Source organism: Lissotriton vulgaris, chromosome 8 (genome assembly GCF_964263255.1).
Source record: "Lissotriton vulgaris chromosome 8, aLisVul1.2, whole genome shotgun sequence".
Classification (NCBI taxonomy): Eukaryota; Metazoa; Chordata; class Amphibia; order Caudata; family Salamandridae; genus Lissotriton; species Lissotriton vulgaris.
In genome coordinates, this window is record NC_141696.1 from 1411634170 (window position 1) to 1411652157 (window position 17988).

Sequence of the window (17988 nt, forward strand, 5' to 3'; positions counted from 1 at the left end):
GCTCCATAGAAGGTTCTTCTCCCTGCCTATGGACATTCAAAACATCCGAAAGAATCTCCTTTGGAGTGAAGGAGTCACTCCCCTACATCTGCAGGCACAGCAACCAAGCTAACCGGTCTGCTGCTCCTGATGTCCCACGGAAATCCAAGAGGCTCAGCAACACAGGTGGTGGTTCTGCAACTCCCTTGAGGCCTACATGGTCTTCTCAGCAAGTTTGAAGTCCGTATCCCTCGTCAGAACCGCTGCAGCAGTACCACTGTGCACTGCATCAACTTGCTGTTGCCAAGGCATGTTGACTCTCTCCTTCAGAGATCTTCGGACTCCAAGAAGCTCCAGCCTTCAGCATCTCTTGCTACCAAGAACTTCGTCCTCACCACATCCTCTGCACCGTGGGCCTGCATTCTTGGTGAGTTGCTCTAGGTCCTCTTGCCACTCATGTGCCTTCGGCCTGTGGGTTCTCTTGAGGGTTTTCTTTAGTTCCATTGTGCTCCCTGCTTGATCGGGCCTGCTCTGACTCACCTGCACATGGTGAGTCCCTTGGACCTTGCTGATCCCAACACTGCACCTTCTTCACTTTCCTCGTCTGTTTCTGCTGCCAAGTCTTGATAGTTCTCCCACCGGACACCAACCCACTGGCTCTCGACTTCCATTGTGATCTACAGCGGTTTCCGACGTCACTTCACACATATGCACCCGGCTTACCGGGTGTAGGTATCCTGGTTCCTGGGGAATCCACTGTCTCTCCAACCTTCCAACTTCCATGGGGTTTCTTCAGGGTCCTCCGGGAAGGGTCCTTCTTGAAAACTGCAACCGCAACTTCCACATTGACTTCTATTGAGGACAAGGTCGTTTTCCCACTCTGCACACGCCCTCCGAGGGGTTCGTGAGTACTTACCTTGGGTGGTTTCTTGGGTGCCCAGCTCTTCTAAGTCTCTTCTGGGTCCAGTCTCGACTTCGGGTGAGGTTCGCATTCCACTTTCTTAGTATTTAGCTTGGTATCCCACTGGAGATCACTGTGTATTTGTGCTACTTACCTATTCTTTTGTTAAAGTATTTTGTGTATTGTGATTTTATCTCCAGGTAGGAGATATTGTAACGTGTTAGTGAGTGTTTATAATAAATACATATTTTTATAACTACGAGTGGTTCTTTTTCACTTAACCTATACTATATGATTAGTACTAGTAAAACAAGCTGCTTTACAACTCCTTCTGGACTAAGCCCGAAGGCTGCTCTCCACAGCTACCACTTGGAGAGCTTTTTATGGTTGTCTAAGACCACTAAACTCACCATAAGGGTTATCTGGATTTAGTGCAGGGTGCTTCACTTAAATAAATGTGCAGCATATACTAAGCCAGCCTCCTACAATCAGCATCATCATTTTTACACCTTTTCCTAATGGGGAGCCATTGACGCTCCTTGAGGTGGGAGCTGGAGTGGGTCCGTTTGGGTAGGTCGACAATGAGTCTGGCCCCTAAGTTTTGTATGGTCTGTAGTCTCTTCAGTTACTGCAAATTGCTTCCTACATAGAGTACATTGCCATAGTCCAGCTGGCTGGTGATTAAGGCATGAGTGACGGCTTGTCTGGTGTTGGCAGGGAGCCATTTAAAGACCTTACTGAGCATGTGAACATTGAGAAAGCAGGTGGAGGGGACTGGGTTGATCTGGTTGTTCATGGTAAGCTTGCTGTCTAAGGTTGTGTACATGGTCCGTCGGATTGGGTGCTGGTCATAGTTCAAAGGGACACCCGGAGCTTTCCATGGGGAAGTGTTGTTACAGAAGATCAGGACTTCCATTTTGTCTATGTTGCGTTATAGGCAGATGTTCTTCATCCAGTCTAAGCTGCTAGTCATGCACCTGCAAAAATTGGCCTTCGTGGTGGAGGGGTCTTCTGATAGTGAGAGGATAAGCTGGTTGTCATCCGCATAGGAAATAATGTTCATTCCATGGATTCTGACCACCTGGCAAGGGTGTCCTGTAGATGTTGAACAGTGTAGGGCTGACGGACGAGCCTTGAGGGACGCTGCAGATGAAGTTCTTGGGTTCTGAGGTGAAAGGTGATAGATGGATTTTCTAGGGTTTTTTGGTGGGGAAAGAGGTGATCCATTTGAGGGCTTCTCCTTGGACTTTGATGCGATGAAACCTCTTGATAAGGGTGTGGTGGGGTACAGTGTTGAATGCTGCTGTGAGGTTGAGGAGTATCAGAATTGCAAACTTGTGCGATTCCTTATTTTTCCATAGCATTTAGGAAATTGCAAATTTGCGATTCCTTAAATGCTATGTATGTAGCAATTTTAGCTTGCAAATTTTGTTTAAGAATTCGCAAATTACCACCAACTTTCAGTTGATGGTAACTTGCGAATTCTTCCAGAAATGCACAAATTGGCATTTTTAAAGGTGGCATATGATGCACACACATGCCCATAGTGCATGTATGTGCGCCATATGCACACACATGTTCTTTTCAGGGGTGCAGCAGGGTGTCTTTGAGACACCCCTGCACCCTTGCAATAATTCTCAAATTGCGATTAGCAAATTGCGAATTCGCAATTTGAGAATTATTTTGCATTCATTCCTATGGGCCTCCTGGCCTATAGGAATGCATTGGAAATTATTCCTTAATTGCGAATTCGCAAATAAGGAAGCTTAAGGAATCGCAAATAAAAAGCGATTTTGTTCATACATACCATTTTGCATTTCCTAAATAGCGATTCCTTAAAACTCGCTATTTAGGAAATGCAAAATAGTTTGATGATACATATGGCCCTTGGTCCCTAGTATATGGTACTAAGGTACATCAGGGGTCTCCCATGGGCTGCAGCAAGTATTGTGCCACCCATGAGAGACCTCTCAAACTGTGCCTACAGGCCTGCCATTGCAGCCTTTGTGAGCTGGTGCTAGCATCACTCACAATATATATAAGTTACCTTATATCTGAGGTCACTGCAATTACAACCTATAAGTCACCCCTAAGATAGGCCTTTCAATCCTGAAGGCAGGGTGCTTGATTATAAGTGTGAGGGTGCCCTCATGAGCAGGACAGCCCCTACAAAACTAGGAGTCGATTCTACCAGCTTTGTAAGTGCGGCCAGCCATTTTAGACATAGCGTGGACATCAAGTCAATTACGAGATGTCTAACTATAGAGTGGTTGCACCAAAACCGGTCATGTTTGGTATAAAACATGTTAGATTCCTACCCCAACACCCATTCCAGTGTTGGATGTAGGATCCCCTGTATTCCTGGTACCAGCCTTTCAGGGTCTAACAGACAGCTAGTGCTGCTGCAGTCCACAGAGACGATTCTGCCCTCCTGCTGCTTAGCCAGGCTCAAGCAAGGGAAGGTAGAACAATAGGCTTCCAGTCGCACGGAGGTGTAACCACCTCCCAGACAGGACTTAGTGTATTGGGCTGCTGTGGGGGCGCTTGCCAGCTCCACCAGACTGCTTTGAAGTGCACATTTAGTGCCCTCCTTGTATACTCCAGTTGGACCAATTTCAGGGAGCTGTTGGCTCCCGCTTAGCGCGAAACTGGACAAAGGACATGGGAGTATCCTCCTCTCTGTCCAGCCCCTCCTCTGGGAGGGACCCCTGAATCGTCCCAACCCTTTCATTAGGGTACTTAAGGTCCTACCTGTCGTTGGCTCTTCAGATTCGTTGTGGCACAAGATTCAGATCCGAAACTACTTCGTATTCAACTGTCTGAGCACTTAGAACTTAGTTAGACTTTGCTTTAGGAACCAAGACTGCATCTGGGAAGACTCCCGCTGCTCCCGGTCTCATCGTTCTGCCAGTCTTCAGCGTCGTCTGTGCCTGTGCTCCATAGAAGGTTCTTCTCCCTGCCTATGGACATTCAAAACATCCGAAAGAATCTCCTTTGGAGTGAAGGAGTCACTCCCCTACATCTGCAGGCACAGCAACCAAGCTAACCGGTCTGCTGCTCCTGATGTCCCACGGAAATCCAAGAGGCTCAGCAACACAGGTGGTGGTTCTGCAACTCCCTTGAGGCCTACATGGTCTTCTCAGCAAGTTTGAAGTCCGTATCCCTCGTCAGAACCGCTGCAGCAGTACCACTGTGCACTGCATCAACTTGCTGTTGCCAAGGCATGTTGACTCTCTCCTTCAGAGATCTTCGGACTCCAAGAAGCTCCAGCCTTCAGCATCTCTTGCTACCAAGAACTTCGTCCTCACCACATCCTCTGCACCGTGGGCCTGCATTCTTGGTGAGTTGCTCTAGGTCCTCTTGCCACTCATGTGCGTTCTCTTGAGGGTTTTCTTTAGTTCCATTGTGCTCCCTGCTTGATCGGGCCTGCTCTGACTCACCTGCACATGGTGAGTCCCTTGGACCTTGCTGATCCCAACACTGCACCTTCTTCACTTTCCTCGTCTGTTTCTGCTGCCAAGTCTTGATAGTTCTCCCACCGGACACCAACCCACTGGCTCTCGACTTCCATTGTGATCTACAGCGGTTTCCGACGTCACTTCACACATATGCACCCGGCTTACCGGGTGTAGGTATCCTGGTTCCTGGGGAATCCACTGTCTCTCCAACCTTCCAACTTCCATGGGGTTTCTTCAGGGTCCTCCGGGAAGGGTCCTTCTTGAAAACTGCAACCGCAACTTCCACATTGACTTCTATTGAGGACAAGGTCGTTTTCCCACTCTGCACACGCCCTCCGAGGGGTTCGTGAGTACTTACCTTGGGTGGTTTCTTGGGTGCCCAGCTCTTCTAAGTCTCTTCTGGGTCCAGTCTCGACTTCGGGTGAGGTTCGCATTCCACTTTCTTAGTATTTAGCTTGGTATCCCACTGGAGATCACTGTGTATTTGTGCTACTTACCTATTCTTTTGTTAAAGTATTTTGTGTATTGTGATTTTATCTCCAGGTAGGAGATATTGTAACGTGTTAGTGAGTGTTTATAATAAATACATATTTTTATAACTACGAGTGGTTCTTTTTCACTTAACCTATACTATATGATTAGTACTAGTAAAACAAGCTGCTTTACAACTCCTTCTGGACTAAGCCCGAAGGCTGCTCTCCACAGCTACCACTTGGAGAGCTTTTTATGGTTGTCTAAGACCACTAAACTCACCATAAGGGTTATCTGGATTTAGTGCAGGGTGTTTCACTTAAATAAATGTGCAGCATATACTAAGCCAGCCTCCTACAATCAGCATAATCATTTTTACACCTTTTCCTAATGGGGAGCCATTGACGCTCCTTGAGGTGGGAGCTGGAGTGGGTCCGTTTGGGTAGGTCGACAATGAGTCTGGCCCCTAAGTTTTGTATGGTCTGTAGTCTCTTCAGTTACTGCAAGTTGCTTCCTACATAGAGTACATTGCCATAGTCCAGCTGGCTGGTGATTAAGGCATGAGTGACGGCTTGTCTGGTGTTGGCAGGGAGCCATTTAAAGACCTTACTGAGCATGTGAACATTGAGAAAGCAGGTGGAGGGGACTGGGTTGATCTGGTTGTTCATGGTAAGCTTGCTGTCTAAGGTTGTGTACATGGTCCGTCGGATTGGGTGCTGGTCATAGTTCAAAGGGACACCCGGAGCTTTCCATGGGGAAGTGTTGTTACAGAAGATCAGGACTTCCATTTTGTCTATGTTGCGTTATAGGCAGATGTTCTTCATCCAGTCTAAGCTGCTAGTCATGCACCTGCAAAAATTGGCCTTCGTGGTGGAGGGGTCTTCTGATAGTGAGAGGATAAGCTGGTTGTCATCCGCATAGGAAATAATGTTCATTCCATGGATTCTGACCACCTGGCAAGGGTGTCCTGTAGATGTTGAACAGTGTAGGGCTGACGGACGAGCCTTGAGGGACGCTGCAGATGAAGTTCTTGGGTTCTGAGGTGAAAGGTGATAGATGGATTTTCTAGGGTTTTTTGGTGGGGAAAGAGGTGATCCATTTGAGGGCTTCTCCTTGGACTTTGATGCGATGAAACCTCTTGATAAGGGTGTGGTGGGGTACAGTGTTGAATGCTGCTGTGAGGTTGAGGAGTATCAGGCCAGTATTGGTGCTGTGGTTGGTGCAGAATCTGGATTTTTGTTGATTTCCAGATGGTGCGTGAGTTGGCGGTTGATGGCTTTTTCGATGAGATGGGATGGTAGTTTTTGAGCTCGCTGGTGGAGGGTTTCTTGAGAAGGTATATGACTTCTGCGTGTTTCCATGTTCCAGGGAAGGAGGCTGTGGTTATCGATGAATTGAAAATGGTGGTGACCTCGCTGCTGATCACCTTGCTCCAGAGGTTGAAAATGCATAGGCATTTACTTTTGAACATTCCGGGATTACGTCCTTCAATTAATAAATATCCTACAGCAGTGTATAGAAGGGGACGCACACTCAGGGACTCATTGTGTACTAGTTATGTTACTTCTACAGTAGCAAAAACCACTTGGTTACCATCCAAACTGGATGGGCTTCATACTTGCAACAGTTGTAATATTTGCCAATTTGGTGAAAATAAGAAGAAAGATTTCAGATTTAATACATCACAGATCCACAGAATAAGACATTTTATCAACTGCAACCCATGTTTTGTGGTATACATCATTGGCTGCAGTTGCAATATGATTTATGTGGGTAGTACATTGTGTAGCCTTAAGACACGGATCCAGGAACACCGTAGGGCACTGATCAATATGGATTTTAGATACCCCATGACAAATCATTACAGAGTGGCACATGTAAATGATCCTTGTTTCTGGTTCTTTGGAACTCACCTGGAAGGGACAGAGAACTGATGCTTAAACAGACTGAGGCTAAATGAATTTGTCGGTTACAGGAAGTTACACACGGCCATAATACTGATAATGAATTCCACTACTTTTTAAGATGAGGTTACGCCGTCTATTAGGTTCTGGATCTATATTTCAATTTGAACTGTTGCTTTTGAAAACTGAATCCCTTATTTGTTTTAACTAGTACGTTTCTTTTCATTCTTCTAAGGGGGTCAAAAAACACACCTTTTTCTTTTAAGGTTAGCATAGAGATCGTACTTTTAACATCTGTTGGAGGTTATACTTCAGCGCCTCTATGCATAGTTAGGCAAAACTAATGTCCATATGTGGTTGAGAGTAATTACTTACTTTTTATATATACTCTTTTGATATCATTCTCTACTTGACTTTTTTAATACACTATATGCTATTAATGGAGTCAAATGCGCAATATGGGAAACATAATGCATAACCATTGATCGCTAGTTACAAGACCTTGGTAATATTTGAGCAGCTAATGGGGTCAAATGCACAATATGGGAAGCATGATGCAGAACCGATGATCGCTAATGTATAGATCTTGGACCCTGGACCATTTGAGCGGCTAGATACTTTATTAAGTAAGATATCATTTCGACTCGGTCATGAGTCTTTGACCTAATGACATCCTGACCATATGAAGTACATTCATATTGTACTACTAAATACAGGGTATGGTTATTATTTGCAGTTAGTGGTGAGGACTTTGGAATTTACGGTCCTTACCATTATAAGTTGGCGGCTATCAGTACTAGCTGTGTGGCCGCGTTTTGACCAATCACTATCCGATTAATATACCGACAGCCTAAAAGTATTTCAAAGGTGTCTTTATATTGTTTCATTTTAGATTTGCATTTTTGTTGCTTACCGTCAATATTGACGAATAGTTTGACGTCACAGGGATACGTTTACAATGATTTTCATAATGTCGTACATAACCATTATGGTGGATTTGGCTCTTTGCGAATTTCAACTAGGCTGTTACCATGTTGGGGTATTGGGATTGATCCTCATAATTTTTTGATTGATAAAGTCTTTACAAGTAAGGCTTACTATGGTGTTCTTTGCCACTCTAAGATGGCTGCCTATGCTGACACAGCATGAGGGTGGCTTCGGATGACGTCGTAACACCCTATTGGGTATGGTTGCATCTAGCTGATAAATGCTGTGAGGCTATATTTTTAGGTGCAGAATCTCACACACATCACAGATGTAAGCTTGAGGAGGGTACAAGACAACTGAAGGTAAATAGCATTTGTGGGGGGTCTAGAGATGTGGTTGACCCTAGATATAGCTTGACATTATGCCTCAAGACAGAATTAAGGTAAGTGACAAATGAAGCCTACTTCTAGGGAGCTGAGGAGATTCATTTATACCTGTACAGAGCCAGAAAGGATAACGTGAAGTAACAGAGAAAGATCTGAGAGTTTGTAAAGGGTACTAGATTTTGTGTTAATGTAACCAAACCTTGCAGCACTTTAAAGAAAAGGCTCAATCCCTTATCTCAGAACAATGTATGTGGGTATACCAATATTTAAACACAGCAATGATCATTACTGCCACTGCCAAGGTCGTCCCGTTGATCCTCGACAGACACTGCTTGGGTTATGGCAATCAGGCTTGTGCAGGATGTGAAGGTAGTACTTTCTTTACCTCAATAGTGTATCGCATCTCACATGCAGCAGAAGTCTGCCAATATAAATGTTCTCATTTTTGATACTCTTGGCAAGTCCACATCCATGACAGGCATCTATTGGAAAGTTGGAGGCTATTAAAGTAACCATTCCCTTTTTTAGTAGATTGAATAATGTTTTTGGTACCTCTCTGGACATAAGATCTCCATCCTCGGGATCTTGTCTTCCATCTTGTGCCAGTAAAAACATCTGACTTTCTGTCTGTACTGCCTTATTCAGATTCACACCTGTACAAAAAACAATGGGCGAGGGCAGTGGTTTTAAAAACTAGCAATTCATTGACAACATATTTATCAACCATTACCTGTGGCTACTGCAAGAATAGGTGAATACTAAAACGCATGCTTCATTGCATGTTTGAGTCAATCAACACTACGTACAAATCAACAGTAAATGCCTGACATTGTTGTTTTAAAATGTCAACACAGCAATGGATACTATTGTGACCTTTCTATACATAAAAGAGAAGATAAACACGTAATGTCACTAAAATACAGTGACATTCTATTTTTGCTACCAAATAGTTGACGTCATTGGTCTACATTTGACGTATGAATAAACAAAAACTCGGTTCGCCTCAAATTACGCAGGTTCTCATTTAAATGGCGGTGCTAAAGCGGAAGTAAGAAACAAGTTACTTACCTGTACACTGTGGTTCTCCAGTATTGATATCCTTTATAGATTCACATGCTTGAATCTTCCCCGTCGTCATGGTGGGAGTCGCACAGTAACAGTAAAATAGCAGTATTAAAACTTCAATATTAAAATGCCCATAGAAATTGACTAGCTTTTAGCAACCTACCTCAATTGTTACAAAACATACAAACTCCAGCCAATCAGAGCGTAGACCATAGAGTCTCCTTCCCCTGCAGGGTCACCATACCTCAGATTACAAGTACCACAAAGTAATAAGAGAGCTATGGAAGGTGAACCTGAAAGGGGAGGACGGAGGGTCGCATGTGCATCTTTAAAAGATATGAATACTGGAGAACTACAGTATACAGGGAAGTAACTTGTTTTTTCTCCAGTGTTGTATCTTTTATAGATTCACATGCTCGAATCAGAATAGCAAGCAGACCAAAGGGTCAGAGGCGGCGGGAAAGGTGAACCATTCCACCATGCAACCCAGAGAGCATAATACGAATAATAATAATAAAGAGCATATAACATGAGCTCATAACAATGTATACATATTTACATAAATATATAACAAATTTTAAAACATTCGAAACATATTAATGACTTATTATAACCACAGTAGCCTATTTAAAAGAAAAAGACACAAAGAAGATCATACCTTATGCGAATAGATGTCGCAGAGCAGCTTGACTGACTGCCACATCCGCCTTAAGCCAGGCATCCAGGCAGTAATGCTTTGTAAAGGTATGGATGCTCGTCCATGTCGCTGCCCTGCAGATATCAGGCAAGGACACTCCCGGCGAATAGGGCAGAGGATTCTGCCACCTTGTGTGTTGAGTGTGTTGCGACCATGGAAACCAGAGGGTGGCCAGCCTTCTCATGACAGAACAGAATAGCTGATGAGACCCAGCGAGCGATAGAAGCCCGTGTCAAAGCCTTACCCTTCCTAGGTGTAGAGAAGGCAATAAGTAACGGAGTGGATTTTCGGAAAAGCTGAATCCTTAGCAAGTAGAACTTTAAACATTGTTTAATGTCCAGAGTATGGAGTGCTCTCTCAGCTGGTGAAGATGGAGCTGAAAAGCAGGAGGGCAAATCCACTGGTTCGTTTAGATGAAGCGAGGAAGGTACTTTGGGAATAAAAGATGGATTGGTACAAATAATTACTTTATCTTGAAAGAACTGCTCGTTGTGAAGGTCTGAATTTTACTAATGTGTCTAGCTGAAATAATAGCCAATAGGAAGGCCTCTTTCCGCGAGAGGTACTTCAAGAAGTACTTGTGAATTGGTTGAAAGGGTGACTTCATAAGCTGCGACAGGACAATATTTAGTTGCCATAGCACAGGAGGAGGTCTTACTGGAGGGTAGGCCCTGAAAAGACCTTTCATGAACTCTTTTATCAATCTGTTAGACCACAAAGACAAGCAACCAGAACGCCATCTGTATCTGGAGATTGCAGCTAAGTGCACCTTGATGGAAGCATGCAGAAGGAGCTTGGGCTTCAAGTAGTATAGCCTGACATTCCTCAGAAATCGCTAGTTGCCCGAATTCTGTGTGAGGAGGAGCCAAGCTGAAAAGTGTTGTGTGGAGATTTGAGGATGAACCCATTGGCCCTGGTACATGGAGAGAAGGTTTTCTTTTGGCTGGAACAGGATTGGAGAAGACCTTGATAGACCATACAGCACTGTGAACCAGTAATGCCACGCCGGGGTGATTAGGATGACACAGCAAGGCTCTTGTCTGACCTTCTGCAGAACGTTAGGAATGAGAGGAAATGGAGGGGATGCATAAGCAAACATTTCCTCCCAAGAGAAGTGGAAGGCGTTTTCTAGAGAAGCTGGCTGAGCGAATCTGCTTGCGTGGAATCTGCAATTTTTGTTGAGCAACATAGCGAAAAGATCTAGGGTTGGAAACCCCCAGCAGCAAAAAAAACCTTTGTAACTGTTCCTCATTCCACACTGCTTGGTGTCCCTGCTGAGGGAATCAGCTCAATCGTTTTGGACTCCTGGCACATGCGGAACCTGTATTGATATTCCATGGACTATCAGCCATTCCCAGATCTGCTGAGCCAGGATTGAAAGGGCCTGAGATCTTGTCCCACCTTGCTTCAGTAGACCTAACATGTGGTGGTGTTGTCCGTGCGAATCAGGATCAATGACCTCCTGATTCTTGGCTGGAATGCTTATAGGCCCAGCAAAACTGCGTTCAGTTTCAAGAGGTTTATGTGACACTGTGTTTCCCGAGTCGACCATCTTCCGTGGATCTGCAATTCTTGCAGATTACCACCTCACCCGTCCATGGAAGCGTCCAACGTCATTACCAACTTTGGTTTTGTTGTGAGGAAAGAAAGACCTTGTCTCTTACTATCAACTAAGATATTGCTGAAATTATTACCGGTGTGATTGGAAGATCTCCTCGAATGAGCCTCGAGACTGAATCCATTGAGCATCGAGCTGCTCCTGAAAATGTCTCATCCTTAGGCGACAGTGCGGAATCAGCGCGATACACGATGACATCATCCCTAGCATTGACTTGTATGTCCTTACTGAAAAGCACTTTTTTGTGGACAGACCCTGCACTGTCTTCTGAAGCCGTAAGATCCTTTATTTTGTGGGGAAAGCTTTCAAAAGCGTGGTGTCCAGAGTTGCTCCTAGAAATACTACTGACCTGGAAGGAGCCGGAGAGGACTTTTCTGGGTTGATTCTGAGTCCCAGGGAGCAAAAGAGACAAACATAGGTGTCTGTCGATCTTCTGGAAGTCTGGAGCGATGGTGCCTTGACTAACCAGTTGTCCATATAAGGAAATACCTGGTGACCGGCTGGCCATAGAAAGGCCACTACTGGAGCCAAGCACTTTGTGAAGACTCTTGGAGCCAACTTCAACCCAAAGGCTAGTACTCCAAATTGATAATGGCACCCTGCCACCTCTAACCTGAGAAAACAGTGATGTTTTGGATTGAATGGGAACATGAAAATACGCATCCAGAAGATACAGAGAGGACATATAGTCCCCTGCATCTATGAGAAGCAGAATTTCCTGGAGCGACAACATTCTGAAAGGTTGAGATTTGATGAACTTGTTCGATGACCTGAGATCCATTATCTGCCTCAATTTTCCAGTCTTTTTCTTTGTTAACCCTTTCCGTCTGTCGTGATTTTAGGCCCATCTGCCCCCAAGGGGGCAGAACCCATTAAACACCAGGGATTATTTTTGTGTTGTTGGGGAGCGGCTCCTTGGGCAAGGGTCACTCCCCTTTATGGAGTGATTATTGTGGCCGTTTCTGCCCCCAGCTTGGCTGGTGGATTGTGTGTGGACTAGTACAATATTTGCTTATGTGGTTGTAATGTTTTATTTCTCCTTTTTATTCTAGTGCAAAGCTTTTGATTTTTTTTGCGGTTTCGGCAGTGGATGATCTGCAGTTTTGCGTAGTTGGATTTATTTGGTAAGAAAAACATTTTTATTGTGTTTACAAATGAGTATTATTGTCATGCATGAATGAATTTTTTTTTGCAAGTGGTGTCATAACACCATCCAATTAAGTTTGTGTTGTGAGCATGAAATTCTTTGCAATGTGTTTTGCATTGTCTATGTGTAATTTTCTTTTTCTTTTTAGTGGGATATTGTTCAGCTAAATTTGAGGTTTGCCGGGGATTCTGGGAAGGAAAACAGTGGGGGGTCTATGCAAGCCACACCTCCCTGGACTCCTCCGGGTAGCTAGTTTTCAGAAATGTGTGGGTTTGGCCGGATTCCCTAGATGGCCATCGAGCCTGGGGCCAAAAACGCAGGTGACCCCTTGCAAAACCAGGTAGTTTTATGATAGGTAATTTTAATGTCTCCTCAATACGTTTTGGGCCCCTGCCTGTCGCGGGTACTTGGGCCACTCACATGCCGAGCCAGGGGCGAAAAACCCAGGTGACCCCCCCCTTGCAAAACCAGGTAGTTTTGCGATAGGTAATTTTGATGTCTCCTCAATACGTTTTGGCCCTTGCCTGTCGCGGGTACTTGGTCCACACACACAAGTGAGGTACCATTTTTATCTGGAGACATTGAATAATGCAGGGTGGGTGGAAGTTTATGGATCCACGCAGATTCCAGAACGTCCATCAAAGAAAAGAGAGGAGAATTTTTTTGGCACAAAGTTTGAGATTTGCAAGGGATTCTGGGTAACATAACCTAGTGAGAGCCACACAAGTCACTCCATCCTGGATTCCCCTGGGTGTCTAGTTGTAAAAAATGTATAGGTTTGTTAGGTTTACCTAGGTGTGGTCAGAGCTAGGGTTCAAAATCCACAGCTAGGCACTTTGCAAAAAAAGGGTCAGTTTTCACTGTTAAGATGTGGTGTGTCCACATTGCGTTTTGGCCCGTTTCCTGCTGCGGGCACTATGCCTACGCACACAAGTGAGGTACCATTTTTATTAGGAGACTTTGGGTAACACAGAATAGTAGAACAAGTGTTATTACCAGTTGACTTTCTTTGCATTTCTGCCCTCCAAATGTAAGACAATGTTTTAAAAAGATTTAATTTTGAAAAATGACTTCCAGTTCACATCCTTGTATGGATACCCACAATTTTGGAGCTGTGCAAAAAAACACTGCTTCTAAACGCTATATTTTGTTCCTATTTCAGAAATATATTGGTTTCCTTGGTACCTATACTTCACTCTTTATATTTTACTAAATGAACTGTGATATACCAGGTACACAATGAAAAACCATTGCCAGATGAAGCTCAGTTATTGGCTCTGGGTTCCTCGGGTTCTTGGTGAACCTACAAGTCCTATATATCCTCACAAGCTGAAAGGTCCTTCTGATGTAACGGCTCATCAAGACCATTGTTTTAACCTTGAATAAATAAAAGAAGACATTTTGGAGAATATACTTTGGACACAGATTGAATATTTTTCCTTGTCTTGTGGTGCACCTTTGCTCGTTTTAATTGTGATGTTCCTGTATTGGATTGCATTGTGGCAGTGGGTGCGTTGACAGTGTGCACACGGATCTCCGGATATCCCCAATATACAGACATATTAAATAAGGAATAGTGGGTCTGGTGCTGTGTCCTATAGGGTTCCACTGCCTAAGCTTTTTCTTTTGTAACAGTATATTGCTTTAAAAAACTGTCATACTTAGAAGTTGTTACAGGTGAAAAAGTTGGAACAAATTGCTGTTTTTTCAACTGAATTTCAATATGTTCTATTTTCAACTGTTAATCTTTGAGGAAAACCTTGAATGATCTACACAAAACACTCCTTGCTGAATTCAGAATTTTGGCAAGTTTTTAGAAATGTATTGCTTTCTGGGATCCATCATTGGTTTCACAACCATTTCTAGCACTAACTGGAAGGAGTTTTAAAGGCCCAGTAAAATGACAAAACTGTATAGAAATGTTTGGTTTTCTGACAAAAGTCAGCCTGTACCTGAAAGCTGCGAATATGGTAATTTCAGCACCATAAACCCTTTGTTGATGCCATTTGCAGGGAAGAAACCAGACACTTTCTTCTGCAGCAATTTTTCCCCATTTCGTTTTTACAAAAAACAAATATTTGCTGTATTTTGACTAATTTCTGGGTCTCCTCCAAAGGGAATCCATAACCCTTACAGGCCTTACACACTCCTTATGTGGGTCCTCAGATTATAGTTTGGACTTTTCACAAGTCTTACAGGACCTAAACAACCCTTTTTTAGACTTCAACATTATGAAGGAAAATAGGTACTCACACTCCTGGCCTGTACATCAGAAAAAATATGAGGTGAAGAGATGAACGCTAGCTGGAAGTTCAAAAGGCCAACAGTAGAAACACTGTGACTGAGAAGAGCTCAGGGAGACTCCCTAACAGACGACGTGTGGTAAGAAATCTGAGGTATGGTGGCCCTGCAGGGTAAGGAGACTCTATGGTCTACGCTATGATTAGCTGGAGTTTGGATGTTTTATAAAAATGGGGATAGGTTGCTAAATGCAGGTGAATTTCTATGGGCATTTCCATGTTGAAGTTTTAATAATGCTATTTTACTGTTTCTGTGGGACTCCAACCATGACAACGGTGAAGATTTAAGCATGTGAATCGATAAAAGATAAAATACTGGAGAAACCCTCTTACAGTAGTTATGTTAGCGCAAACTGGATGTGCTGCATTATCCCTGATTTGGCTTTTATTGGCGCAAAAATAGGAATACTTCATGGTGAGGACGATTACTGCACATGTCCCACATTTATGGGTAAAATAGTTACAGCCAACTCTTGATAAGCACAGGTTTTCGTTGATTGCATTATTCCACGAGCTGGCAAGATCAGTGAGGTTAACATTCCCCTCTCACTTCTGCTTTAACTTTCCTGCAACAATATGGAAACCTAGTCAGGCAACCCATCCTTCCAAAGCCGATACACCGAGCACCATTAAATGGGACAATAGTAAAAGCTAGGCAGGGGAGCCGCTCACAAAGCACTTTAATGCATTTAATGATGAAGGGGTTGTTGGCTTCAGTTAAACTAATTAGGCTAAAAACGCATAATGTTGATGATTTGCAAGTGACATGCCTAAAGCTGTAAACGTAATGCTTAATTGATGGCATATTAAGGGAGATGACCTCCATATTTCACTGGATCCCCACATACCAACACTCCCAAACTAAGCGGAAGATGCCTGATTTATTTTGTTCGATTTGTTAATAATTTCGTTTTTTTCCAAATGCATTTTACACCAATGCAAGTTATCAGGAAAGTACAGTTGTCCTTTCTATTAAACACACTAAGTATAATGAAGTATTGACATTTGCACTTGATTCATTGGTACTTCCAGTACACATTTCTTTCAGTACACGCACATTTCCAGACAGGCCTTCTCTCTCCTTGAGCAACATTTGGAAGCAAGAAAGAGGGACCTTAAAAACAAAAATCTGAGGAATTTATTTTACTTGCATTAATTGAGAGGAATTTGAGGGAGGAGTCAGCAAAAATAAAGCTGTATGGGGTTTCAAAAATCAGGAGTAACCCTGCTGAGACAGGTGTGTTGGCACGTATGACATGGGCGGAAATGGAAGTGCATGCAAATATTCTTCTTGCGCAGAAACACTTTGGCAATAGGCCCTACATGCATAGGGGTGCTATCTAGCGCTGTAATGGGATAAAAAAGTTGAAGAGGGTACTCTAAAAAAAAGGCATGGGCAAAGTATAACTAGGAATATTTTATTAGAGCCGCAGCCTTAGTAATACCAAACACCCTGCATATATGATTAAAATACCTTCATCAGCTTCATCCCAATTGTTTTCAGGGGGAGAAATGCAAGTACTCCCGAGGCCGGGCTTACATCCCACCCACCCTCCCAAAAAAGTAACAGTGGGGAACCACCAGCAATGGGCAATGGGTCAAGGGAGCCATGGGTCAAAAAAGTTTGTGAACCAATGGCTTAGAGACTGCAAAAACTAAGCTAAATAAATAACACACTGTTGTTAAATAAGCACATTAGGCCTCACATGTATCTCTTCAAGGAATTCACAAGTGGAGGCCACAGAGTTGAAATGAACTTGGGTGAGCGGGGCATTTCCAGCATTTACACATGACAGTCTAATTCATAGAACTGCCTTAAACACAAATCTGCAATTCAGTCCCCCTAAAATAGACAATGCTCAGACCATATTTGTTTATGGGGATTTCATTTCCAGTCCTGTCTTGCAACAGCTTCCAACATGAAGCAAAGTCACATGCTAATTTTTAACAAACTAGGGAGAATGGATTCATAGCTCCAATGCTGCAGACCATTGAGACCTACCCTGACGGCCCCAAACCTTTTAATTAAATCTACCATAGAGAAGGATCAAATTCAAATCAGTAATGGATCCGCTAGAGGACAGGCTTATTTCTACAATATTTACAGATCATTATCTCTGCTGCAGAACAGGATCATACTGCTCACTCCCCTGTCTTCAGCAGGGTAGCCTGATTCCAACTTGGGGTGGAGCAGTCTGTTATAATGGACATTTTCTGAACAACATTAAAAGAAGCCTGGATTCTATTTATGACACAGAGGTTTCAAGTAGGTCGGCGCCTGGAGATGCAATGAAAGACGTGGAATGGTCGGGGACTCTGTTTTTAAATTCGTCCAGAAAGTAGCTTGTAATGTGTTAAGTAGATTTTAAATATGACAGCCGGAGCCTCCAGGTTTTGAAATAGATTGGGGATTCTCTAGAAATTAAACAGAGACTAAATTCTGTTAAAGACAAAGGCCAGTATTATCTCAGCCTTCAGAAAAATGGTTGGAGAAAAGAAAAGGAGGAATGCTGTGTAAAAAAGAAAGAAAGTTTCTTAATATTTGATGCATACGATGTTTTGTGGTTGTACTGTTGATAGTAATTTTTTTCTCTGTTCCCATCAAGTGAATATTGATGTTTTCTATTATTAGGAGACTTTCAGAAGGAGCAGGGGAACTCAAAGATGAAGATGGGAGTGTTGTGTTTTATCTCAGTTAAACAGAAGGACAATATAATGTATTACGAAGGATACTTCACAACAAAGAGGGGAGGAGAGGGAGTGAGTAATGTTCTTGGCTGTTATGTAGTAGGGAGTGTTTCTATTGCTTATTGTTAGAAATGGGATTTCTGGTTGGCTGAGGCTTGCGCCAAAGCCAGGCAGAAACCATCACTCTAGTCAGGGCAAGGGAGTTACACGCCAAAGATAACCCCTGCTCACCCCCTTGGTAGCATGGCACGAGCAGTAAGGCTTATCCCGGAGGCAATGTGTAAAGCGTTTGCGCAACACACACACACACAGCAGCAACACACTAGGTACACCACAAAAAGGAACTCCACACAAGGTTATATATGAAAATAGCCTTTGTATTACCATAAAAACAGCAGATCATAATCACACAAATACACTGTGCCAACTGGCACTGGGCAGTATTTA

The 17988-nt window shown here is 43.4% G+C and overlaps 1 protein-coding gene across 1 annotated transcript in view; it reads right to left on the minus strand.

Annotated features, from left to right (window-relative positions):
* LCA5L (lebercilin LCA5 like) overlaps nt 1-17988 on the minus strand; it is an 861785-nt gene that overhangs the window by 231649 nt on the left and 612148 nt on the right. Inside the window, exon 6 of the mRNA XM_086936277.1 lies at nt 8412-8679. Coding sequence (XP_086792403.1) covers nt 8412-8679 — 268 coding nt within the window. The remainder of the gene's footprint in view (nt 1-8411; nt 8680-17988) is intronic.